At 35.6% G+C, this 22,469-nt stretch overlaps 1 protein-coding gene across 1 annotated transcript in view; it reads left to right on the top strand.

Moving 5' to 3' along the window:
- Positions 1-22,469, top strand: part of MCU (mitochondrial calcium uniporter) — a 166,933-nt gene that overhangs the window by 112,555 nt on the left and 31,909 nt on the right. Inside the window, exon 2 of the mRNA XM_087824349.1 lies at positions 14,116-14,182. Coding sequence (XP_087680475.1) covers positions 14,116-14,182 — 67 coding nt within the window. The remainder of the gene's footprint in view (positions 1-14,115; positions 14,183-22,469) is intronic.

Raw genomic sequence — 22,469 nt, 5'->3', positions numbered from 1 at the left:
CATCTCGATTTAGTGGAGAAAGAATGGTCTTTTCAGTACGTGGTGCTGGGTCAGTTTGATACCATATGGAAAAAATGAGATTTAATCTTGGCCTCATCTCACATCAGACAAAAAATATTCTAGGTAAAATGCAGACATAAGTATGAAATGTAGAACAATAAAGTTTGTTAAAGGAAACATAGGAGAATATCTTCGTGACCTTGTAGTAGGAAAATATTTCTTAAACAGTATACAAAAAGTACTAACCATAAAGGAAACGATTGCTAATTGGACAATATTTAAAAGTTTTATTTATTAAGATACCATTAAGAGAGAGAAACAGCAAGCTACAGAGTAAGAAAAGACATTAGCAGTACTTACAGCTGACAAAGGGCTCATATCCTAACTATATTGAGAAATTTAATAATAAGAAAAATAACAACTAAAAAAAGTGAGCAAGAGATTTGAATCACAGAGGATATCTAAATGGTCAGTAAACAACTGAAAAGGACCTCAGCCTCATTAATCATCAGAGAATAAAACAGCTTGGAGAGAGCATGCATACCTACCAGGATGCCCCCAAATTAACAAAACTGCCAGTACGAGGTTGTCACAAGAATGTGGAGCATCTGGAACGCTAAAACACGAGTAGATGTGTGAGTTGGTATCCGCCACTTTGAAAAAGTGGCAATATCTGTTAAAGTTGAACATAGGCATGTGTTACGACCCAGCAGTTGTTCTCACTATGTACCCAAAGGATGGACACACGTAAGTGTGCCTAAAGACATTACTCTGGCTACCAGAGGCTTAGCCCAGATGGAACTGAATACAGTAGTTGCGAAGGCTTTGATGGCCCACGTTCTCTTTTCCCTCATCTTTGTCTTCTAGTATTTTTATTTTTTGGGGGTCCTGGCTTTTTAATTTTCATTTTAGAATTTTAAAAAAATTTACCACCATATGTATGTTGTTGTTGCCCCCAAATTCTTTGTAGAATAGACTAAAACAGTTTTAAAAATTGGGCCCTGTGCATACTTAGAAAAGAAAGAGGATGGTAGTGATCATGGTAACGGGGATCTCTATGTAAAGAGATGAGGACCTGCCAGTCTCTGTGCAACGCTGTGACTACAGTGCTTTGTAAGAGACTGACCCCCGTGTGATCCCTAAACAGATGGAGGGATCGGCTGGAGTCAGGCAGAATGGGCTGAGGACCATTCTAGATTGAGTGCTTTCAGTTTTGAATGATACGGGGGTGGGCAAAAGTAGGTTTACAGTTGTAATACAAACAGTAATACAGTAATTAATAAATAATAGTACAAGACTAAACTGTTTCATGTCCTCACAGCTGTCAGCCTACTTTTGCCCACCCTGCTATGAAAATTACTTAAACTACCTTGTTTGATCTTCCCCTTCGTACTGCACTAAGACCTTTAATGACTTATTCTTTTACATTAATTTAAAGTAATGTGTTCATTATCTGAAGTTACACCCTCGAGCTGCTTTGTTAAGGATGTTATTAAAAATCAAGCAAATAAAAGTCAATTCCCTTTGCTAAAGGCAGACAGAGAGGAAAGGTGTGAAGCCTGTGCACTTGTGTGAGACTAGAGTGTGAGAGACAGGACGGGCGCGCCTCAGGTCATCAGCCGGAGGTGTGTTTGTTGTTCCTGTGATACTCCTGTTGATGAAGCCTGGAGGGACTGAGGGGACATTATCAGTCAGCTAGTGCACGGTTCTGTTGCTTATATTAGGGATTGAGATTTACAGTTAAACAGGACAATTATGTTACAGATGCAGATGGACGGACGTTCATTTTGTGTTTAATTGGGTAAAATAACTTACAATAAATGGAAATGGAATTCTGAGCAAAACCAAGTACTTTGCTATTATTTTCTCTTCTTATGGTTTGTTCTTCTTGTGGTATAAGTCTATTAACTTACACAACACATGGGAGGCTGGAGAGTGATTTTTATAGCAGCTGGCGTGTCCCTCTCATTTCAGGGGAATGAAGAAGGCCTGTAGTTATTTATATTTGTGAGTGGTAATGACTTTCTTTTTCATTATTAGCTGAAGCTAGAGCAAAACTGAAAATCACACAAGGACTACTTTTGGTTTGAAATGTTTACTTTATTAACGTAAGGAAGATGTGAGATGACTTCTCTCCACCACCACTTTACCCCCTTTTATTTTATCCTTAGCTAAGAAAAAAAAGGCAAATCTGAAACTACATGGCAAAACGAAGGAGCAACATGGGAGTATATACCAAAACCCTCTCTGTAATGCTTTTTTCCTTAGCCTAGTTTTCTTTTGCATTTTAAAGGTTATGGAAAAGTAGATACATTTATTATATTTTACCTTCAAAAGTGAGAATAGAACGGAATTTTTGGGTCAGTTGATATATAAAATATATAAAATTCTTGCCATATATATATATATATATATATATATATATATATATATACATACCTCAAGAATTATGTTGTTCTTCTCTCTCAACTTTTACTTGGAAAAAATTTTAAACCTACACAAAAGTTGCAGAAAGAGTACAATGTACATACAGTCTTACGTCCTTCATGTAGGTTCATCAGTCATTGATATTTCGCCGCATACACTTTGTTTCTATCTATGCACACTTGTGTGTATATATAGGTACACATGCATATTATTATTCTTTATTTTCTCACCTATTTGACAGTGTCAAGCATCATAATCCTTTTCCTCTAAATGCTTCAGCCATGTTTTTCTTAAAACAGTAACATTCTCCTGCTCTTGTACAAAAGCAGAATCTGATTTTCCTTTTCCTGAGTCCTGTCTATTACTTGTGTTTTATAAGCATTCAAGAACAAAGGAAGCAGTGAGGGGAATTATTAATAGCAGCCACCCACTTCCTAAGTTATTCACACTATGCATCTTCCAGAAAGCAAGTGCGAAAACGAAAGACAGAGGTTACTTTTCAAGCCGACATAAATATAAAGTAACTGATGGACAAGGCCTCTTTACTATTAAAAGTAGACCCAATTTCTTGAGATATCACATACAGTTGAACCATTTCCCTAAATACGTATTGGGGTTTATTTCTTAAATTTATAGACTTTTCAGAGTTGGAAGGGCCTTACAGTGTATGTTGCATATAACCTGTTTATTTTATACATGAGAAGAACCATCAAGGTCACACAATGAGAGAGACTAGAATCTAGTTTTTCAAACTCAGTGCAATATTCTTTCTGTTATGTGATGTTGTCTCCTCACGAGGCCTAGTTACTTATACTGGGGTCTTGACAAATGAGAAAGGTAAAATGTCTGAGACTACTACACCTAACTTAACTAACGTAACCCCTTGAATCTCATTTGTGTGAATGATAGCAGTGCTTCTCAAACTTTAATGGGCATGTGAATTTCCTAGTGATCTTGTTAAAATGCAAATTATGATTCACTAAGTGTGAGGTCAAGCCTGAGAATCTGCATTTCTAATGTTCATCTGATGCTGATGCTGCAAATCCATGGACTAAATTTTAAGTAGCAGTTATCTAAATAAGCACAGAAACCTTATAGCCCCCTAGGAACCCGCAAAGTAGAAAAAACTACAGAATATTTTAGTTACATAAAGTATAGAGAATAATATAATTAATACCTATTTTACTCATCATCAAAGCCAAAATAAAATATTTTTTAAAGTTTTTATTTTCCTAACTTTTATGCCACTTCAGAAAAGGGAGCTTTAGCCCAATATATTAATTTATAGATGGCAACTACCTGTTTCACTAGTATTATTATATCAACAAATACTGAGATTCCACAGACTTTAATAGTACTGTGGAAGGAAATATGAATTCAGGTCATGAAAAGAACCATAGCCAAATTGAAATGTCAATCAAAAAGAACCACCAATGATGTTCCATTTTTATTCGTAATAAAGCATCTTTCAAACCAGCTACATTTATTCATTTAATAAACACTTATAGAGAGTTCACTTTCCCATGTAGTTTACATTCTGATTTCATTCCCTTATCTGCAGTCTATATGCTGCTTTGAACAGTACAAATGATTGTTGAAAGGTACAAAGCTAGAGTTTATGAGGCAGTGAGTCTTTCAACGTAAGAGTTTTGCATTTGGGTTTTTGTTGTTTAAAAATAATAGTTAGCAGTGTATATTTAATGGCTATCTCAATACAACATGGAATACATTTACACCTACAGCAGCTAAAAATAAAAGAGATTCAATGTATATAAGAAAATTTGTACTTTGAATATCTCCCAAAATGCTCATAGAATTATTACTTTCTTATTTCTCAGAATAGTTTAGCAGTAAAATAAATCCCATGGGAGGGAAACTGGACACAGTGCAACTTATAAAACTTGTCAAAGATATTGAAATATAAGGAAGAAGACAAAGGCGACAACTCAAGTAAATATTCCTTAAGCTTCTACTTTCTCCTAGTGTACGGTGAGGGGAGGGTGCCAATATATAAAGAAGCGAAGGCAGTCTTCAGGGGGATCGTCGCTGAACAGATAGTGAGGACACAGTGTGACAGGTGGAAAGAGGTGCAGGGGAAATGTAGGAGCAGCGCAAGAAGGTTGTAAAGGAAGTGGAGCTGGAGGACGCTAATACGTTTTAAAATGATAGGAGAAACTACTAAAGTTAAGGATTTCTGTAAGATAGTGGGATGGGTAGGTGACATGATAATGTGGAATCCAGGTGAAGGGTGTAAAGGGCATTCACTGTGTGCGTGAATTCACACAATTTTGATGTGTGTGTGAAAAGTTTCACAAAAAATGTTAGATAAAATAATAGTTGTAAAGAAAAGGGTAGGATGATGTAAAGGGGGCGCAGTTTTCACGTTTCCTGTGAACAGCAGGTTCTTAAGAAACAGAAGGAAAAGAACAAAGTAGAAGAGAAGTTCCCAAGTCGGGGAGGGCGGGTGTCAGTCAAGGAAGCAGAAATTCCGGCTGCGATGTCATCAACGCATCTGTCACGAGAGCCAAGGGAGTAAAATACATCCGTTAAGGAAAGTGTAGCAGCCATCAGGGTATAAACATATTCCAAATGTAGGTGTGTGACTGCCTCTGGTGACTAGGGGTCTAGACCACACAGGGAAGTTTTAGTAGATGTTGGACTCCCACGCTAGGGCTGAGGGTGTCCTTGCACCACAGCACGGCACTATGTGCACTGGAACTCAGAGCTGAAACTGGAGTCTAGTCCAGACATAACCATTTCTTTTTTTACACAAGAAGGATGTTTATTTCCCTCTCACGTAACAGCAAGAGCAGTCCAGGGTTAGTACGGCAGCTCCACAATGTTGAGGATCCCTCTAATCTTGTGGGTCTACCTTCCTCAACACACAGCCTCTATCGCTGGGTCTAAGGTGACTGCCGCAGCTCCCACCATCGTGGCTTTCTCTCTATCATTGGTTGATTCTTGTATGTGCCCTGACCAGGGATCAACCCCACAACCTTGACATATTGGGACAGTGTTCTAAACAACTGAGCTACCTGACCAGGGCTGAAAATAATTTTCTAATATTAAACTGTAATATGTAACTTAACTCACAAAATATAAATACCGCCTTCACTTAAACTGTGTCAGAAACTTTGTTTCCTTGGTAAATTATTGAAAGAAGAATAAAATATGCCCTGTATCTAGTCTAACCCTAGACTAGATATTTCCTAATATCTTACTTTTGGGTAGAATGTTAGTCACTCAAATGTTGTCACATTTATATTGTCACTTATCCTTATATGATATTAGCCTTGTGAAATGGTCAATTGTGTTATCGTTGTTGTTTTAAACTTAATAGATGGGAAAACTGAGACTTAGCAGTAGATGAGTGGATAAAAAAGCTGTGGGACATATATACCATGGAATACTATGCAGCTGTAAAGAAGAAGGATCTCGTACCCTTTGGGACAGTATGGATGGACCTGGAGAAAATTATGCTAAGTGAAATAAGCCAGGCAGAGAAAGACAAACATCACATGATCTCACTTATACGTGGAATCTAAAGAACTTAATAAATTGACGAACAGAACAGATTCAATGACATGGAAGCATAGATCAGACTGATAAATGTTAGAGGGATAGAGGAGGGCGAGAGGGCGGAGGGGGAGAGAGTAACCAAAGAATTTATATGCGTATATGCACAACCCAAGGACACGGACAATGGTGGGAGAGGGACTGGGGAGGGGGAGGGGACTGGGTGGAATGGGTCATTGGGGAGAAAAAGGGACATATGCAATATTTTAAACAAAAATAAAATTTAAAAATTTTAAAAAAGAGATTTAGGGTTGAAATTAAAGATTGTAAGTTGGAACTGGGCCCAAGTCTTCTAACTATGGTGTTTTCTCCCTATATCAGATTTCAAGGGTTTGAAGCCACAGTACTTATTTTAGTATATTGGTAGAGTAAAACTAGTGAAAAATTATTTCTGATGTGATGCTTCAACAGTTTTATTTTATCAAGGACATGGTGCAAACGGATGCCATAATGTAGAATCTGTTATAGGTATGTCTTGCTTTAGACCAACTGAAATAGTTTTATACTGTTAATCCTAGTATGCTTAAAAGCACTGGATTCTGGAGATAGGTTTGGCAAAGTTGTTGAAACATGGGTAGTCTGGTCTTAAAAAAGGAAACTTTTGGAACATATATTGAAAAGATCCATTCTCATAAGCATTTCATGTTATATATACTAAGGGAAATGTAACAGAGAGGTGTAATTTAACATATCTAAACTTGTGGTATAGTGAGGCTATTTTTAACAAGGTTTTAGCCATGGACAAACATATAAACATAGTTATTTCACTTAAAGCTATTTGATATAGTTAATATAGTATTGTGTGATATGGTTTGACACAGTTAAAAAATATTTGTTTGCTATGAAATTAGATCCCAAGATTTTTTTAGATAAGGGAACTGGGTTAATAAGCAACTACCTTATTCTTTCTGCCTGTCTTCCTTTTTTGCCTACTCTGATCTAATGTCCAACTGCCTGTGAATATTTGGGGGTATTGACAAGTTATTTAGACTTGACAGTCTTCGAAGTTGCTGGCAGGAATGCATTGCTGAGTTTGCTCTTCTGAACAATGAAAGGTGAGTGTAGGGGAAGTTGTATAATTTATGATAGAAGTAAAGAATTTTAAAGTAAGTTTTGACTTGAATTTAATAATTTGCTCTGAGGGCATGAAATGTTTCTTTATAATACTAAAGTTTGATTTTTTATTAGCTTGAATCTTATGACTTGGGAAAATAAAATCACAGTGTTTTATAGTATCACTCTAACTTGATAACACTAGCATTTTTCTTCTGGAGTTCAGATGAAAGGAAAATGGTTGTAATACCAGGGCAGATGTTATACTTTGATTTAACTGCAAACCCCTGTTTTTCTTAGAAGTTCTTAAGTTACTTCTCAAAGATGTGGACTCTTTCATACTAAAAGTATAAACTTGTATTTCCTTTTCAAGGGTCTGTGTTGGCACCAAATCACCTTGTTCATTTGGCAATATCAAGCCTAGAGATTTGCTCTTTCTCTGATGATTTCTGCACATTCTGAATATTTACTTTCTTAACTTTAGTCTTGTTCTCTACCTATGAAATTTAAATATGTGACTAATACCTGCCATTTGCCTGAATGTTTTTTTGTTTTTAACTTCTTGACATATTTTAAAATTTTTCAGCATTTGTCAAGTATTTATTAAAAGCTTTCTATTTTGCTGTGATTTATTAAGAATATGCAATTTAAACAGTAAAATATATTCAGTCTAGGATAGTTGTGGAATAATTTCGAGTAGCGATGTCTTTTTGGCCTTGAGCACTTATATTTCTCTCGGGTGTTTTTGTTTTGCTTTTGTTTGTTGTTGCTGCTGCCATATTTCAAAGAAAAAGGCAAGAGCAAATTCATTTTTGTTTCTATTGGCCTTATCAGACTATAAGCTACTAGAAGGTTTAAATAAAGAAAAGGACTTATATGTGTGTTTATGAACACTTTATAAGTAATATTTTATAATTGTCAAATGTCATTATAGAAGTAAGTGACTGGAAAGGACTTTGGAAAAGTAAATTACCTCAAAACTATAGAGGCAGGGTTCTACAACAGAGGTTATCAAACATTTTCTTAAAGGGCCTGATGGAAAATATTTTAGGCTTTGTGTGCCATATAGTCTCTATTGCAACTACTCAGCTCTCCTGCAACTACACAACTACTCAATTCTGTCCTTGTAGTGGAAGTAGATGAATGAACTATAGATAATAAGTAAATGAATGGACTTGGTTATGTTCCCAGTAAAACTTGATTTACAAATCTGATGGCTGGTCAGCCAACCCATGTTCTGTAGCATCCTAACAAATAATATTCATAAGCAACAATGTATGTATGTCATTCTCTGTCCCACAAAAACATCTTTTGTTATTGTTGAGGATAATTTGTAAAATCATGGAAGACTGAGGACTTCCTGTTTTTAAATGGCCTAGTGGATGTATATGAAATATTTTCCATTAAAGCAATATGATGGTTGGAATTTCCTTTAAGATACTCTGGGGGGAGGGGGGAGGAATTGTGTGGATGTCGATGAATGAAGTTTGACAAAATTTTGATAAATACAGAAGCAGGTGATGGGTACATGGAAGAAATTCATCACACTGTCCTTTCTACTTCTGTGTATGTTTGAAAATGTCCATACTAAAAAGTTACTACTTAAATAATGGTCCAGTAAAGGTCCCTTCTCTTGAAATCATCTTACTTTAAGAAAGAGAATAAGAGCCCTGGCTGGTTTCGCTCAGTGGTTAGAGCGCAGGGCCATGGACTGAAGGGCCTTGGGTTCAATTCTGGTCAAGGCCACGTACCTCGGTTGCAGGCTCGATCCCTGGCCCCAGTCAGTGTGCATGCAGGAGGCAGCTAATCGATGTGTCTCTTACATCGATGTTTCTGTTTCTCTCCCTCTCCCTCCCTTCCTCCCTTCCACTCTCCCTGAAAAGCAATGGAAAAATATCCTCGGGTGAGGCTTTAAAAATAAAGAGAATAAGAAACAGAAACACAAACTTGATTTTCAGCACAACCAGAGAGATTTCTGCAATCCCAAAGCATAATATATGAAGAAAAGCTGCCAGCGTCAGTGAAGGCCAAATGTGTGTGTGAGAAGGCCCCGAGAGATGACACCTATAGTTACAGATGCCAACAAGCCAAGAGAGGTCAGTTCTCCAGGAGTGGCTGGCCTCAGGCTTCTCCAAAGCACCATTCAACAGTAACACTTTACCTTTGACGTCCTCAAGGGAAAAGTAATTTAGAAACTTTGTACCGGTCCAAATAATCATTCAATATAAAGGCAAATACAGACATTTTTTAACATGCCAAGCTTCAGGTAATTTCGCTCTCATGAGCCCTACTTCTACAGGATGAAGTTTACTCAACCAAGAAATGAAAGGAGAAACTATAGTTAAAGTACTGGTAGTAAGCCTAGAGGCCATTGATTCATAAAATTAAGACTAAAGCAAATGTGAAGATTAGGTTTTACAGAGCAGAATATGAATGTTTAAAACCTTGACAATGTAGTAATAATATAACTAACAAAAATTGGAAGAATGAAGGACAGAAATGATGTAAAGTGGTACAAACCTCATGTTTTATCAGGCTTTCAAAAGATATCATTTAAAAATCAATAAACCCAGTAAGAGAGGTATGGAGGTGGGGAGTACATAGGTAGGTAGATGATTAATAGGTAGGTTGATTGATAGATAGTAGATAGATAGATAATAAAGTAAACTAAATTGGATGGTAGAGAGGAAAAAAGAAGTATAACTATATTAAGTTCATCATTGCTCATAATAGCATATGTATACAATTGATGGAGTTGCTATGTAATACTAAGGGGCCAGATTAGGAAAGTGTAGGAAAATGAAATTTGAGCAAAGATTTGAAGGAAGGGAGAAAGTTTGATGTTACCTAGAGAAACAGTGTTCTGAGCAGAGGTAGTAGTTGCTGCACAGGCCCTGAAGCGAGAGAATAGCTGATACATGCAGGAAACGGAGTTACTAAAGCAGAGTGACTGGGAGGGAGAGTGTAGGAAATGAGTCAGAGATAATACTGGGCCTTAAGGCAGTTAAAAGAACTTAGACTTTTACTCTGAAATAACTACTAGCACAAAAAAGTATATTTTCCATGTTATCAGAGGAAATACATGCATAACTAAAACAAAGCAAGAACTAGCCATTTAATAAACTGTTTGTAAGAAAATAAAGCAACAAAAACAGAAAGCATAGGGTTTTTATAGCATAAAATTTGATGACTTAAAGGAGACTAAGTATATGTTATATTAATAAATATAAATAGCCTAAACTTTCCTAATAGAAAATCCCAGTTAGATCACACTAAAAACTATTCATAGTCATTCCTAAAACAAAGAAACTCAAGAAGAGTAATAAAATTAAAGGATAGACAAAGACATAACTTACACATGCAACCAAAAAAATGCATGATCTTAATATTGGACAAGATTATTCAAAAAGCATTGCATAAGGAAGAAAGACATACAAAACCATATATCTTTCAGGGATACAAAGACTTAAATGGAAAGGCTTCTTAAGTAAGAAGGTTCTTGAGTAAGAAGACTCAAAATTATAAAGATGTCAGTTTCCCTTATGTTGATATGGAAAAAAATTAACATGGAGTTAATATGATCTCTACTTCAAAACAAAACAAAAACTAGCTAACATTTATTGAGCACTTAACTCTATGCCAGGCACTGTTCTAAATGCCTTATGTGTATTACTTGTTTACTCCTCACAGTGACTTTATGTGGTAGGAGCTAGTATTACTCTTTGTCCATTTTTCAGTGAAGAAACAGGTATAAAAGCTTGCCCAAGCTTGCAGTGAGAGTAAGTTACTAAATCAGAATAGGAACTCAGGCAGGATGATTACCGATTCTGTGCTTTTCATCACTGCACAATATTGCTTCTGAACCTAATAGGGGTGTGTGTGTGTGTAATTAGATAAACTGACTCTAAAGTTCATATGGAGAAAAAAGCAAGTAAAAATAGCCAAGAAAATTCTTAAGGAAAAGTGATAAGGGAAAACTAGCCCATCCTACCAAATATTAAAACGTATTATAAAGCAAGCATGTTAAAACAATGTGGTTACTGGAACAGGAGGAGAAAGATTATTAGAAGTTCAGAAAAAGATCCAAATTCATATACGTATTTGGAAAATTATAAAGGTAGCATTTCAAATAAGAGGGAAAATGAATTATTCAATATATGGGAGAGCTGTGTTATCATTAGAGGGAAATTAATTGGGCTTCTACTTTTTAATTTTGACTAAAATTAATTCCTAATGAATCAAATATTTAAACCTGGAAAACTAGAAGCAGCCATGGGAGAATTTTATAATATTCTGAAAGTAGGGAAGGTCTCTAAAATATATGAGATGGGCCCCTTAAACAGAAAAAAGATTGATAAATTTGATTCTAAAACATGATAACTGTGTGCATACAAGAACATCATTAGCAAAGTAAAAAAATGGAAAATTTTGTAACATTTTGTTGATAAAGGGCTAATTTTCTTAATATTTAAAGAACTTTCATAAAATAATATTCAAAGACCAAGAGTCAAATTGAAAAAAAATGGCAAAGGAGCCCTAGCCAGGCTCTGGCTCGGTGGTTAGAGCATCGGCCTGCTGACTGAAGGGCCCCATGTTCCATTCCAGCCAACGGCAGGTACCTCAGTTGCAGGCTCTATCCCTGGCCCGGTCGGGGTGCATGCAGGAGGCAACCAATCAATGTGTCTCTCTCACATGGATCTCTCTCTCTCTCTCTCTCTCTCTCTCTCTCTCTCTCTCTCTCTCTCTCTCTCTCTCTCTCTCTCCCCCTCTCCCCTTCCACTCTCTTTGAAAAGCAATGGAGAAAATATCCTCAGGTGAGGATTTAAAAAAAAAAATGGCAAAGGATATAAATACTCAGTTCATAGGAAAGCAAATGCAAGTAATGCTTAGACAGATAAAAATATAAATAAATGCTCAGTGGAAATGCAAAAAGTGCAAATTACAACTATGGTGAAATACTGTTCACCTGTGATATTGCAAAATAGAAAGGTTTGATAGCACATTGTTCAGGAAAGTGTTAGGAACCAGACACTCAGTGAACAAGAGTGTCATCTGTAGGCATGTAAATGCATATAACCTCCATGAAAAACAATTTGGCAATAGCTTTCAAAATTGAAAGTGTACATAACTTTAACCTAGAACTTTCTCTTGAAATATTTTATCTTCAAATATCTTTGCCCATATGCAAGAATATTCATTCTAGTATCATGTATTTTAATTATAAATGATTGTCAGTGGACATTTGTAAAGATGTACCATGTAGTTCCATTCAGGACTGAAAACCAATGAGTTAAGTTAAACATCAAGCAGATGAGTAATGGGACTGCAGCATGCTATCGGCTGCGTTTTTTAAAACCTCCACAAATACATCCATAGATGTGCAAACTCATATATGTAAACACTTTCTTTGATAGGATACCCAGATTTAACCTTTGTAGAGGAGACTGAGTAGCTGGGCCACAGGGATGGGAAGAAGACCAAGATGTAATTTTTTACTTTGTTTTTGTACTTTTGAGTTTTATATCATGTACTTGTCTTATTTATTCAGAAGAAATAAAATGAACATTTTAAATAAAATATTGCTAGGAAATACCTAAATATCCTAACTCCTAAAGCTATAGCTGAGCAAATTGAGGCACTTAGAGAACAAGACCGAGGCTCTGAGTGTTTCTATAGATGATTAGAGTGTTGAGACCTAGATTCTATTTCTGATTCTGATATATGACTCGTAGTAAGTTATTTTCCTTCTGTGGGTCTCACTTTTCTCATTTGTAGAATAAGGGGTACGACTTGTCTTCCTTTGACTTCTAGCATTAGTTTTCAAATGAATGAAAAGCCCAAGGATTCTTTCAGTCCCTTTAGGGGTCTCAAGCAGATGATTGGGATTGTAGTGTTTGCTAGCACACCTGTCTTTAACCAGAGCATCCCTGGACCTCTGAGTAAGATTGAGTTTAACGAAATGTTTTGCAACTTTTTAAAAAGTCTGAAAATCACAGTCCACAGTAAAGTCGCTGCATATAATAACTTAGAGATCCTCAATGCCAGTGTCAAAACATATTATTGTGTCATGATCAACTGTGAAGTGTCAAGGAATTTTAAATGATTGTTTACATTTTTAAATAAATGCCAACCTCACATTTCTGTATGCTCTCTTAAGTTGGAAGGAGGTGGAGTTAATGATATTCACATGAAGGATGTAAAGTCTGTTATACACCATAGTTTTGTCGAGGCTTGAGTTGTAATAGAGTCCTGAATGGTTTTTCTTTGGGTTGATGGAGTGGAATATAATATTTGTCTCTGAGGCTGTACACTGATTTTTAGTCAATGTCTCCCTTCCTGCTTTAATACATTTTGGGGCTTGCACAAAGGAAGTAAAGGGTACAAAGGAATAAATTAAGTGTATGGCAAGTCAGAAACAAATTCCAGAATCTTTCTGAAACTTAGTTTAATGTGAGAACCTAAATTTTAGATTTAAATGCACAATGACACTATTGGAGGAAGTATTAAAGGCAGATATGAGTGTGACTGTTTTCCTTCTAACATTCAAAATATGATAGTGGTGAAGGCTTCAGGAATGAAGTTGCCTGACCAAGTTTTTTTATTTTTTTAAAGGAGAGTGAACAAAAAGACTAAATATCTAGCCAATAACAGTAAATTCATGATACAATACTTAACTGATGATACCTAGTAAAAGACATGATGGAAATGCAGGTCTAAAAATCAGCAAGAAGAAGAAGCAGGAAAGTTTAGTTAACACTTGACAGCACTTCAAACCAATATTAAGTGTTTTTAAAAGTGAGTGAAAAACAGTTTGTGTGATGTGTGTATATAAATGTGTTCGTATAAAATCTTGAAAACAAACCAAAATGTTCATTACTATTATCTTAGGATGATGGGAGTTTGAAAGACTTATTTTCTTTTATCTGTACTTTTTTACCTTTCTACAAAGGATACATATTACTTAAGCGCTCAAAATGCTGTTATTTATTATATACACGCACATATGCATATAACATTTGTTGTCTGTCCTGACTGTAGATGTGTCTTTGTATTTTCTAGGTGCACCAGAGGCTTTCTTGGCAGAATTTGGGTGTTGTTTATTGCAGTACTGTTGTGCCCTCTGATGGTGAGTTTTGGCAAATCCATTTTTTTATGTCTAATTTTTCCCCCCTTAAGTCAAGTGTTTCCCATTCTCTAATTGACATACAAATTTATAAACTATACTCTTTTACTTAAAATTAGCTCTGGCCAGAGAAAGAAGGAGGGTGCTAAAGAAGAGAAATAAAATTTGAATGAGGATCCAGTGAATTTAGAGGAGAAATCAGTAAGAAAACTTAATAGACCTATCAAGTTTTCATAGATAAGGAATATTACTGGCTATTTGTTGTTGTTTTTTATTTTTTTAAAACTGGGGACATAGTTAATGTGAAGATCACATAAGCACCATCTTTGGTATTTTCTAACCATTGCGTCTTCTTATGTGGATAATACTCAGATACTCCAGCCTCTCATGGTATCAGAGCCTACATGGAAGCAATTGAAAGTCTGAACCTCCCCCCCTTGCTTGTCCTTTTTTTCCTCTAGGCTCAAGGCTATAATATCCTTCTTTGATATGGAAAAGAATGAACAGATGCTTGAGGACTATATACTGTATATGGTCCTATGTAAATGTTCATGATGCTTCGAACTGGCAGCAGGACCTAAGTGTTGGTTGTTTTTACACTAGTAGAGGAGATATATTTATTCTTCTTCTTGTTATTTCTCTTACCCAGTATTGTAATTTACAGTTTAGATTATTTGTTTAGGGTTGACTATTAAGTATATTTCCTCTGTGTAAAGTTTAGTTTGATAGAACTCTAATTTCAACCTTATAAACATTAATTCTTAGGTAGAGCAACCATCAAAAGAGTATCCTGCAAATTTATAAGGGTACCTGAAGCTGAAGAAACCCCAGATGAACTGTGAAAGTCCTAGGGTCTCCTGTGTTTAATCAGTATAGATATTTGCAGTGTTTTCAGAACCCCTTCCCAAAGCTGTTTAGTTATCTGAATATATAGACATTGCGTTCATATTTGCTAAATTCTCTAAACTTGGAGGAAATACCATTTGCAATTACTCATTTGTAATATGGAAAGGTTGAAAGGAAAAATAGGCCAGAATCAAAACAAGGAAAATAGTAGCTGGCTTTATTTTTCCTATCTCTTAGAGACATTAAGAACTGACAAAGTTATGCCCATATATAAATTAAAAAGCAGCCCGGCCGGGCGTGGCTCAGTGGTTGAGCGTCGACCTAGGATCCAAGCGATCAGGGTTCGATTCCCAGTCAGGGCACATGCCCGGGTTGCGGCCTCGATGAATGACTCTCTCATCATTGATGGTTCTATCTCTCTCTCTCCCTCTCCTTTCCTCTCTCTGAAATCAATAAAGATATATTTAAAAAAAAAAAAAAAAAAGCAGCACTCAGCGCTTTGTTACAGCTGAGGACAGGTAGGTATGTTGACCCCAGTCCAAACTCAATACGTACGCAGATGCCAGCATTTCCCATGTGGCCGAAGGCCTGTGGACCATAATGCCACTTCCCCCTGCCACCACCTCATTTCTTCCCTATGCCCCTCCAAAGCATTGGGTGGCTATCACTCTAACGCATAACACTGTCTTGGCCCATTAAACATCCGGGCGGGTGCTGTCCACATCTATGCCAGCGCCACTCCCAGGTCCTGTTACCTTTCTCCATTACCACTACAGGGTCACATCACTGGGTAGTTTCACTAAAGAGAATTTCTCTCAATGTACAGAATGCTGTTCATAATGTTGAATCTTCTCAGCTCTTGCCGAACTAACAACATTTCATAAAAAATTTTCTAGCTTTTGTGATATTGTCTGAAATTGTTATATATTATCAGTATATATTAATATGTATTCAGTAATTTATGTATATTCAGTATCAACTAAGTTACACTACAATAGGACAGACATCTATAAGTGGTTGTTAAGATATTCAGAGGCAATTAACTTGAATTAATGGATTTATATTGAAATTTATATTATTAATGTTACCACTTAATGGAGTTACTATTGTCCTGTATACCAGTCTGTATTGGAAGTATTTCAGTAATGTAACAACGGGACAGTTGTACTGGGGTATCTGGCTGCATGTTATCCCAGGACATATATGCTAGTAGATTGTCCCTTATGTTGCATGAGAGGTTGAAGGTAATATTTTTACAAAAGCTAAAAGGATATATATATGTATTTTAAAGAGTGGCTTCTAAATTTCCTACCAATAAGAAAACTAATTCATATTAGTTATCAAGAAATAGAAGCCCAAAAGTATTTAATTTAATGTAAGTCAGTGTCCTTACTACCATCAAATTATACATCTTTCTTATTTTGTACTTCTTAAATAATTGTACTTTAGGTCAATATAACATATGAGAAAATTCTGCTTAATACACAGCTACTTTAATAGAGTTTAGCCACCAGTAGCGAACAGCTCTACCCTCATTCATTGCTCTTTGTCAAAACTGTGAGTCATATTCTATTATCAAATGAGGGCTTGACCCTAATTTTTTACAAGTACAAAATCTAAAATACCACATTATGTGATCTTTATATACCTAGTGTATATGACTGATATATACTGCCTCTTAGCAATTTTTTTTTTTTTTTCAATTCTCACTCAAGGATATTTTTCCATTGTTTTATCAGAGAGAGTGGAAGTGGGAGAGAGAGAGAGACAGAGAGAGAGAGAAACATGGATGTGAGAGAGACACGCCGATTGGTTGCCTCCTGCATGTGCTCCAACCAGGGCTGGAGATCGAGCCTGCCACTGAGGTACATGCCCTTGGCCAGAATCGAACCTGGGACCCTTCAGTCTGCAGGCTGACACTCTAACCGCTGAGCCAAACCAGCTAGGGCAGTAATTGCTTATTAATGATGTTGTTTGGCAAATCTTCTAGTTATGACTATGATCGCTGATATAAAATATACAGATTATCTTAAATGTTTAACCTCCCTACCAAAGCAATCTAAAAGGCTCTTATTTTTGTGTGTGTGCCATAAATACTTTAGAAGATTTGGTATAGGCTCTAGATTCTTTCTCTATAAGAAAATTTATATATACACATAGGAAATTTTACTTATAATTTCTTAGTGACCAAACTCCTTTAAACCAACTCATGGGATACCTAGTGTCATGGACCTCAACTCAAGAACTGCTCTGGATGCCTTGCACACGGCACACATGCACATCCCCGCACCTGTACTCATGTTCCCTTTCAGGAGAGGCATTGTGCTTAGAGGCTGAGAAGAGCTTTGGAGTCAAGCAGACCTAGGATTGCATCCGTCCCACTTCTACCATTTAACCACCTTATAACCTTAGGGAAGGTAATTAACTTTTCAAAATGACTTCTTATCTGTGGAATGGAGTTAGCATTATTTATCTCCAAGAGAAAAGTGCACATACCCTGCAGAAATAGTGCTCACCCACCAGGAACTCTTATTCTTTAAAGGGTGGTTGTAGTAGTGTTACAGACCCCTAATCTAAAAAATGTGGTTTGGAGGTTCTCATTTTAATTTCTCTGTGCCCTAGATCCTCAAATATAAAATGACTTCACTGTGAAATTTTTACAGTCTTTTCTAGTTAATGGAAGTGAAGGATGCGAGTAACTCCGCTGTATACAGGTTGAGTGTATAATTTATCGTCTAACCCAGGACACTTTTGAGAGTGAAAAGGGAACAACCAGAATTGTCCTGACAATGTTTAATAGCATAAGCCAGGATATATCTTCACCTTAGTTACAGGGAAAGTGCCAAAGGTAAGCTAGAGTAAGAGCAAGGAAAAATAGCCTCTTCTAGCTGCCTTCATTTCTCTATACAGAAATGTAATGCTACTCAGTTCTGTATTGAGAATAGTGGTAGAGAGTTGTTTGTTTTGTAGTTATAAAAAAATATAAAATTTCCTTACAAAAATTGTTTTACAGCAAATAATTTTAGTAATGAAGGGTTATTGGAAATTCTTGTTTAATAATAAACAATCAACTATTTAATCAGTCTAAGTATAGATAATATGTAAATTCTTAACCTAAGGTCTATGGATGGCTTGGGGAATAGATTTGTACCCCAGTTTTTTCTTTGGTTTTTATCTTGTTACTTTTTTAAAAAAGCTTTAATGAGATATATTTTACATGCCATGAAATTCACCTATAATTGTGCAAGCATCATAAGAATCCAGCTTTAGACTACTTGCTTTACCCCTAAAAGTTCCTTTGTTCCTGTTTTGCAATCAATCCCTGCTCCCTTCTAAGTCCCAGGCAACCACTAATCTACTTTCTGTCTTTATAGTTAAAACTTTTCTAAAAATGTCATGTAAATGGGTTCATACAATATGTAGTCTTTTGTATCTAGCTTCTTTTTCATGTCATAATGTTTTTGAGTTTTATCCTTATTGTAGTGTGTATTGTAGTTTTTTATTTGTATTGCTGAGAAGTAATCGAGTACATGGAAATACTGCATTTTGTCTATTTACTCACCAAATGAAAAGCATTTAAATTGTTTTCCATTTTGAACTATTAAGAATAATGTTGCTATCAACATTTGCTTATAAGCCTTTGTGTGGACGGACATATGTTTTCATTTCTCTTGGGTAGATACTTAGGAATGAAATGGCTGGGTCATATGGTAAGTATATGCTTAACTTTTTGCTAAATTATAAAACTGTTTTCCAAAGTGGCTGTACCACTTTGCATTCCCACCAGCAGTGTATGAGTGTTCCGGTTTCTCCATCTCCTCCTCAACATTTGGTGTGGTCAGTCTTCTTGATTATAGGCATTCTAGTGGATTATTTTCATTGTGGTTTTAATTTGCATTTCACTGATGACTAATGATGTTGAGCATCTTTTAAGGTGCTTATTAACCATTCAAATATTTTTGTTGGTAAAGTGTCCAAATTTTTTGCCTATTAAAAAAAAAGGACTGTCTTCTTAGTATTGATTTGTAAGGGTTCTTTATATTTTCTAGAGTTTTTCCTGATAATTTTGAAATAGTTTTGGAGAAAAGAGAAGACAATTTTTTTGAGTAATGTTGTTATTAATGGTTACACTCTTGTACACAATTGTAAGTTCTGTATTTATTGGCATCATCATATTGAAGGCACAAACATATCCCACCACTATATTTCATTCCAGCGTTTAAAAAATGTAACAACAAAAAAAAGAAATGAAAGTAATGAAACTCCAAAGATGATGGAACACAAAGCCTCAGTGTTTTAATGTGGTCACAGTTCTCACCAACCTAAATATGAAGTTGGAACAGCTGAAATACCTCATATTTTTCCATTTTTGAAATATATTCTACAGTTTGCATTTTTTTGGAAGTAGAAGTTCCCATTTGAAACTACCAGAATGTGATAGAACTTGTTCTATCATAGAATCCACTCCCCTCTTTTTAAGGCTTCTATATAATTGACTTTCATTGCCAAAAAAAGCAGCCACATGAAATTGGAAAGACCTTTAAGCTTTATGTGCTGACGGTATTCAACCTGGCTTAGCTTAGAATAGAAGCACATTTATGTCAAGTTTCAGATGAAGTCATCTATTCTAGGATTACGACATTTATTCCAATATTTTGAAGTAAGTTTTAAGGAAATGGGAAACTATTCTATTTCCCTCTACAATGAAACTTGATGAAATTATTGATATTGCTCTAAGGAGTTAGTTTCTAGTTTTTGTCTGTTAATAAGCAAGTTAGCACAGTCAAAGAAAAATCCTGAATATGTGGGATTCTCTTATGGAAATTAGAAAGGCTGTTAACATTAATGATTATCACCATCTTTCAAAGAGTGTTACATTTCGTTGCCAAAATAACGACCAGAAAAAAATTTTTTGACTCTGAGGAAGATCTTGTTACTTTACTTTCTACACAAATGATGCATCTTCCACACAGAGCAACATGCATATTTATATTGCCTCAGAGAAGAAAGGAGCTTCCTCCATTGTGATAATGCATTGGGTGTGGGTTTTTTCATTGGTACATACTGGTAGTGGAGAAGCTTTATCTGCTACCACATAAGTAATCATCATGAGAACAAGATTTTATAAGAAAAAGAATCAAAATAGAAATTTTTTCTTTGCTTGATTAAACATTAGATGGTTTTCCTTTTTAAAAGAGGAGACAATTTAATTTAAGGAAGAGTTTATTTATGGCTTGATTTATTTAGGGATATTTGGGGCCTTATGAGTGAGCATAATCTTCTAATTTAAAAGCTTACAGTCATTATTACTGATTTGGTAGAAATATCATGAACTATTTTTTTTTATTTTTAATTTTTTTTTTTTTATGAACTATTTTAAACAAGCTGTAGCTCTGAAATAGGTAATTAGAAATAAACAACAATATAAATCTTCCAACTACTGAAGGAAGTTTCTCCTTAGGCTGGTCATAAATGGAAAGCCTTGTCAGTTTCTCTGCAGAATTGGTTTGCATAACTTTATACTCTTAGCCTTTGTTGCCCTCAGTGGAATAAGTCATTTTTGTTCTCTTGAGACTTAAAGGCATGACTGGAAATTTTCTCATAGATGTGTTAAAAGATTTTAGTCTTTAGGTTTTAAGACTAAATTTTAGGAAAAGAAAGAGACACTATTAAAGCAGGCATTTTCATATATTCTCATTGAATCTTGTGAAATATTAGAATCCCTGCAATATAGGTAAGGAAACTGAAGTACAGTTATATTCAGTATTCAGTAATGTGCCCAGGGATTCAAGGTGTCTCCTGTGGTAGAACTTGAGTACTCCCAAATCTGAGATTCCAATACCCATTAATTTTTCTACTCACTGCACTGTCTGTACTTTCCACCACCCAGAAATTAAAGTGGGGTCAAAGTTTAATAAGTTACTTTCACAATAGCACCATCAAAAGCATTAGTCTTATAAAGAAAAAGGGGCTAGAGCACTACACTAGTACAGGATTTCATTTTTACAAAAACAAAATAAAATCTTTAATTCTCAGTAGAATGAGTAGATGAATAGAAGGAAGAGATGTCCTTTTACTTCGCACAAATGCTTTTTTGACATTTATGAGAAAGTTTTTTTAAAAAATGTTTTCACTGATTTTTAGAGAGGGATAGAGAAATAGAAACATTGATGAGAGAAAAACATCATCGATTGGCTGCCTCCTGCACGCGCCCCCCACTGGGGATCAAGCCTGAAACCTGGGCATGTGCCCCAACCGGGAGTCGAACCGATGACCTCGTGATTCCTAGGCCGCTGTTCAACCACTGAGCCACACTGGTCAGGCTATGAGAAATTCTTTTCATAAACTGATTTTAAAAGTACCAGAATTACAAAAGGCACATACGTTGTACAACTATTTCACATAAGACTAATAATACCATATATTAAAAGATGATTTATAACTATTTTCACAACTTTTATTATTTAAGCCACATAATCACATCATAATTTTATGGACAAAAAAGGAGCCACATACTAAATGTGCCTGACAAGCTCAGGGGAGGCCTGCATGGCAGCCTAACAAACTCAGAGACCTAAAGTAACCACATAGGATGATCTGAAATTAAAACTTCTTAACTAGGCCCGGCCGGGCGTGGCTCAGCGGTTGAGCGTCGACCTAGGATCCAGGCGATCGGGGTTCGATTCCTGGTCAGGGCACATGCCCAGGTTGCGGGCTCGATCAATGACTCTCTCATCATTGATGTTTCTATCTCTCTCTCTCCCTCTCCTTTCCTGTCTCTGAAATCACTAAAGATATATTTTTTAAAAATAATAAATAAAAAAATAAAACTTCTTAACTAAAAGCAAGTCATGGTGGGTAGTCATGTCCTAGGCTGCTGGTATCTTCCTTGACAGAAGGTCAATCTGTACCTTAACTGAGCCTATAACCCTCCTTATGCCGCCTCCTTAGATTGTAATGTATAAAGTAAGGCACAAAATTGCCACCCTGGAGCATTTTCTCAATCCTTTGAGATTTTGCTTCCAGGCAATTGTTGTCAGTTTGGCTCAAATAAACTCATAAAAATTCTCTACAGGTTTGAATGTTTCTTATGTTGACAGTTTTTTACCTAGTTCTACAGAGATTCAGTTGTACAGATACTAAATCACCTGAAATACACAATGTATATATAGTTGATTTGATTAAATTAATTTACACTGCTGGTTATAAAGACCCAAACAACTGGATTTATCAAACTACTAAAGTTATGTTTGTATAATTAATTGGTCATTCTTATATGTTTTTCAAAATGAGTATTCTTCAAATGATGTTAATATGTGACAGATTTAAAATTTTTAATATATTTTTAGTAATTTAAAGATTTTTAATTATTTATTTTACATATTTAAGTAGATTCTTCTGAGATTATTGTGAAGCAAACATGTTAGGTTTATACATGTTAATT

Source organism: Miniopterus natalensis, chromosome 14 (assembly GCF_054644295.1).
Source record: "Miniopterus natalensis isolate mMinNat1 chromosome 14, mMinNat1.hap1, whole genome shotgun sequence".
Lineage (NCBI taxonomy): Eukaryota > Metazoa > Chordata > Mammalia > Chiroptera > Miniopteridae > Miniopterus > Miniopterus natalensis.
This window is presented reverse-complemented; position numbering and strand designations above follow the sequence as displayed.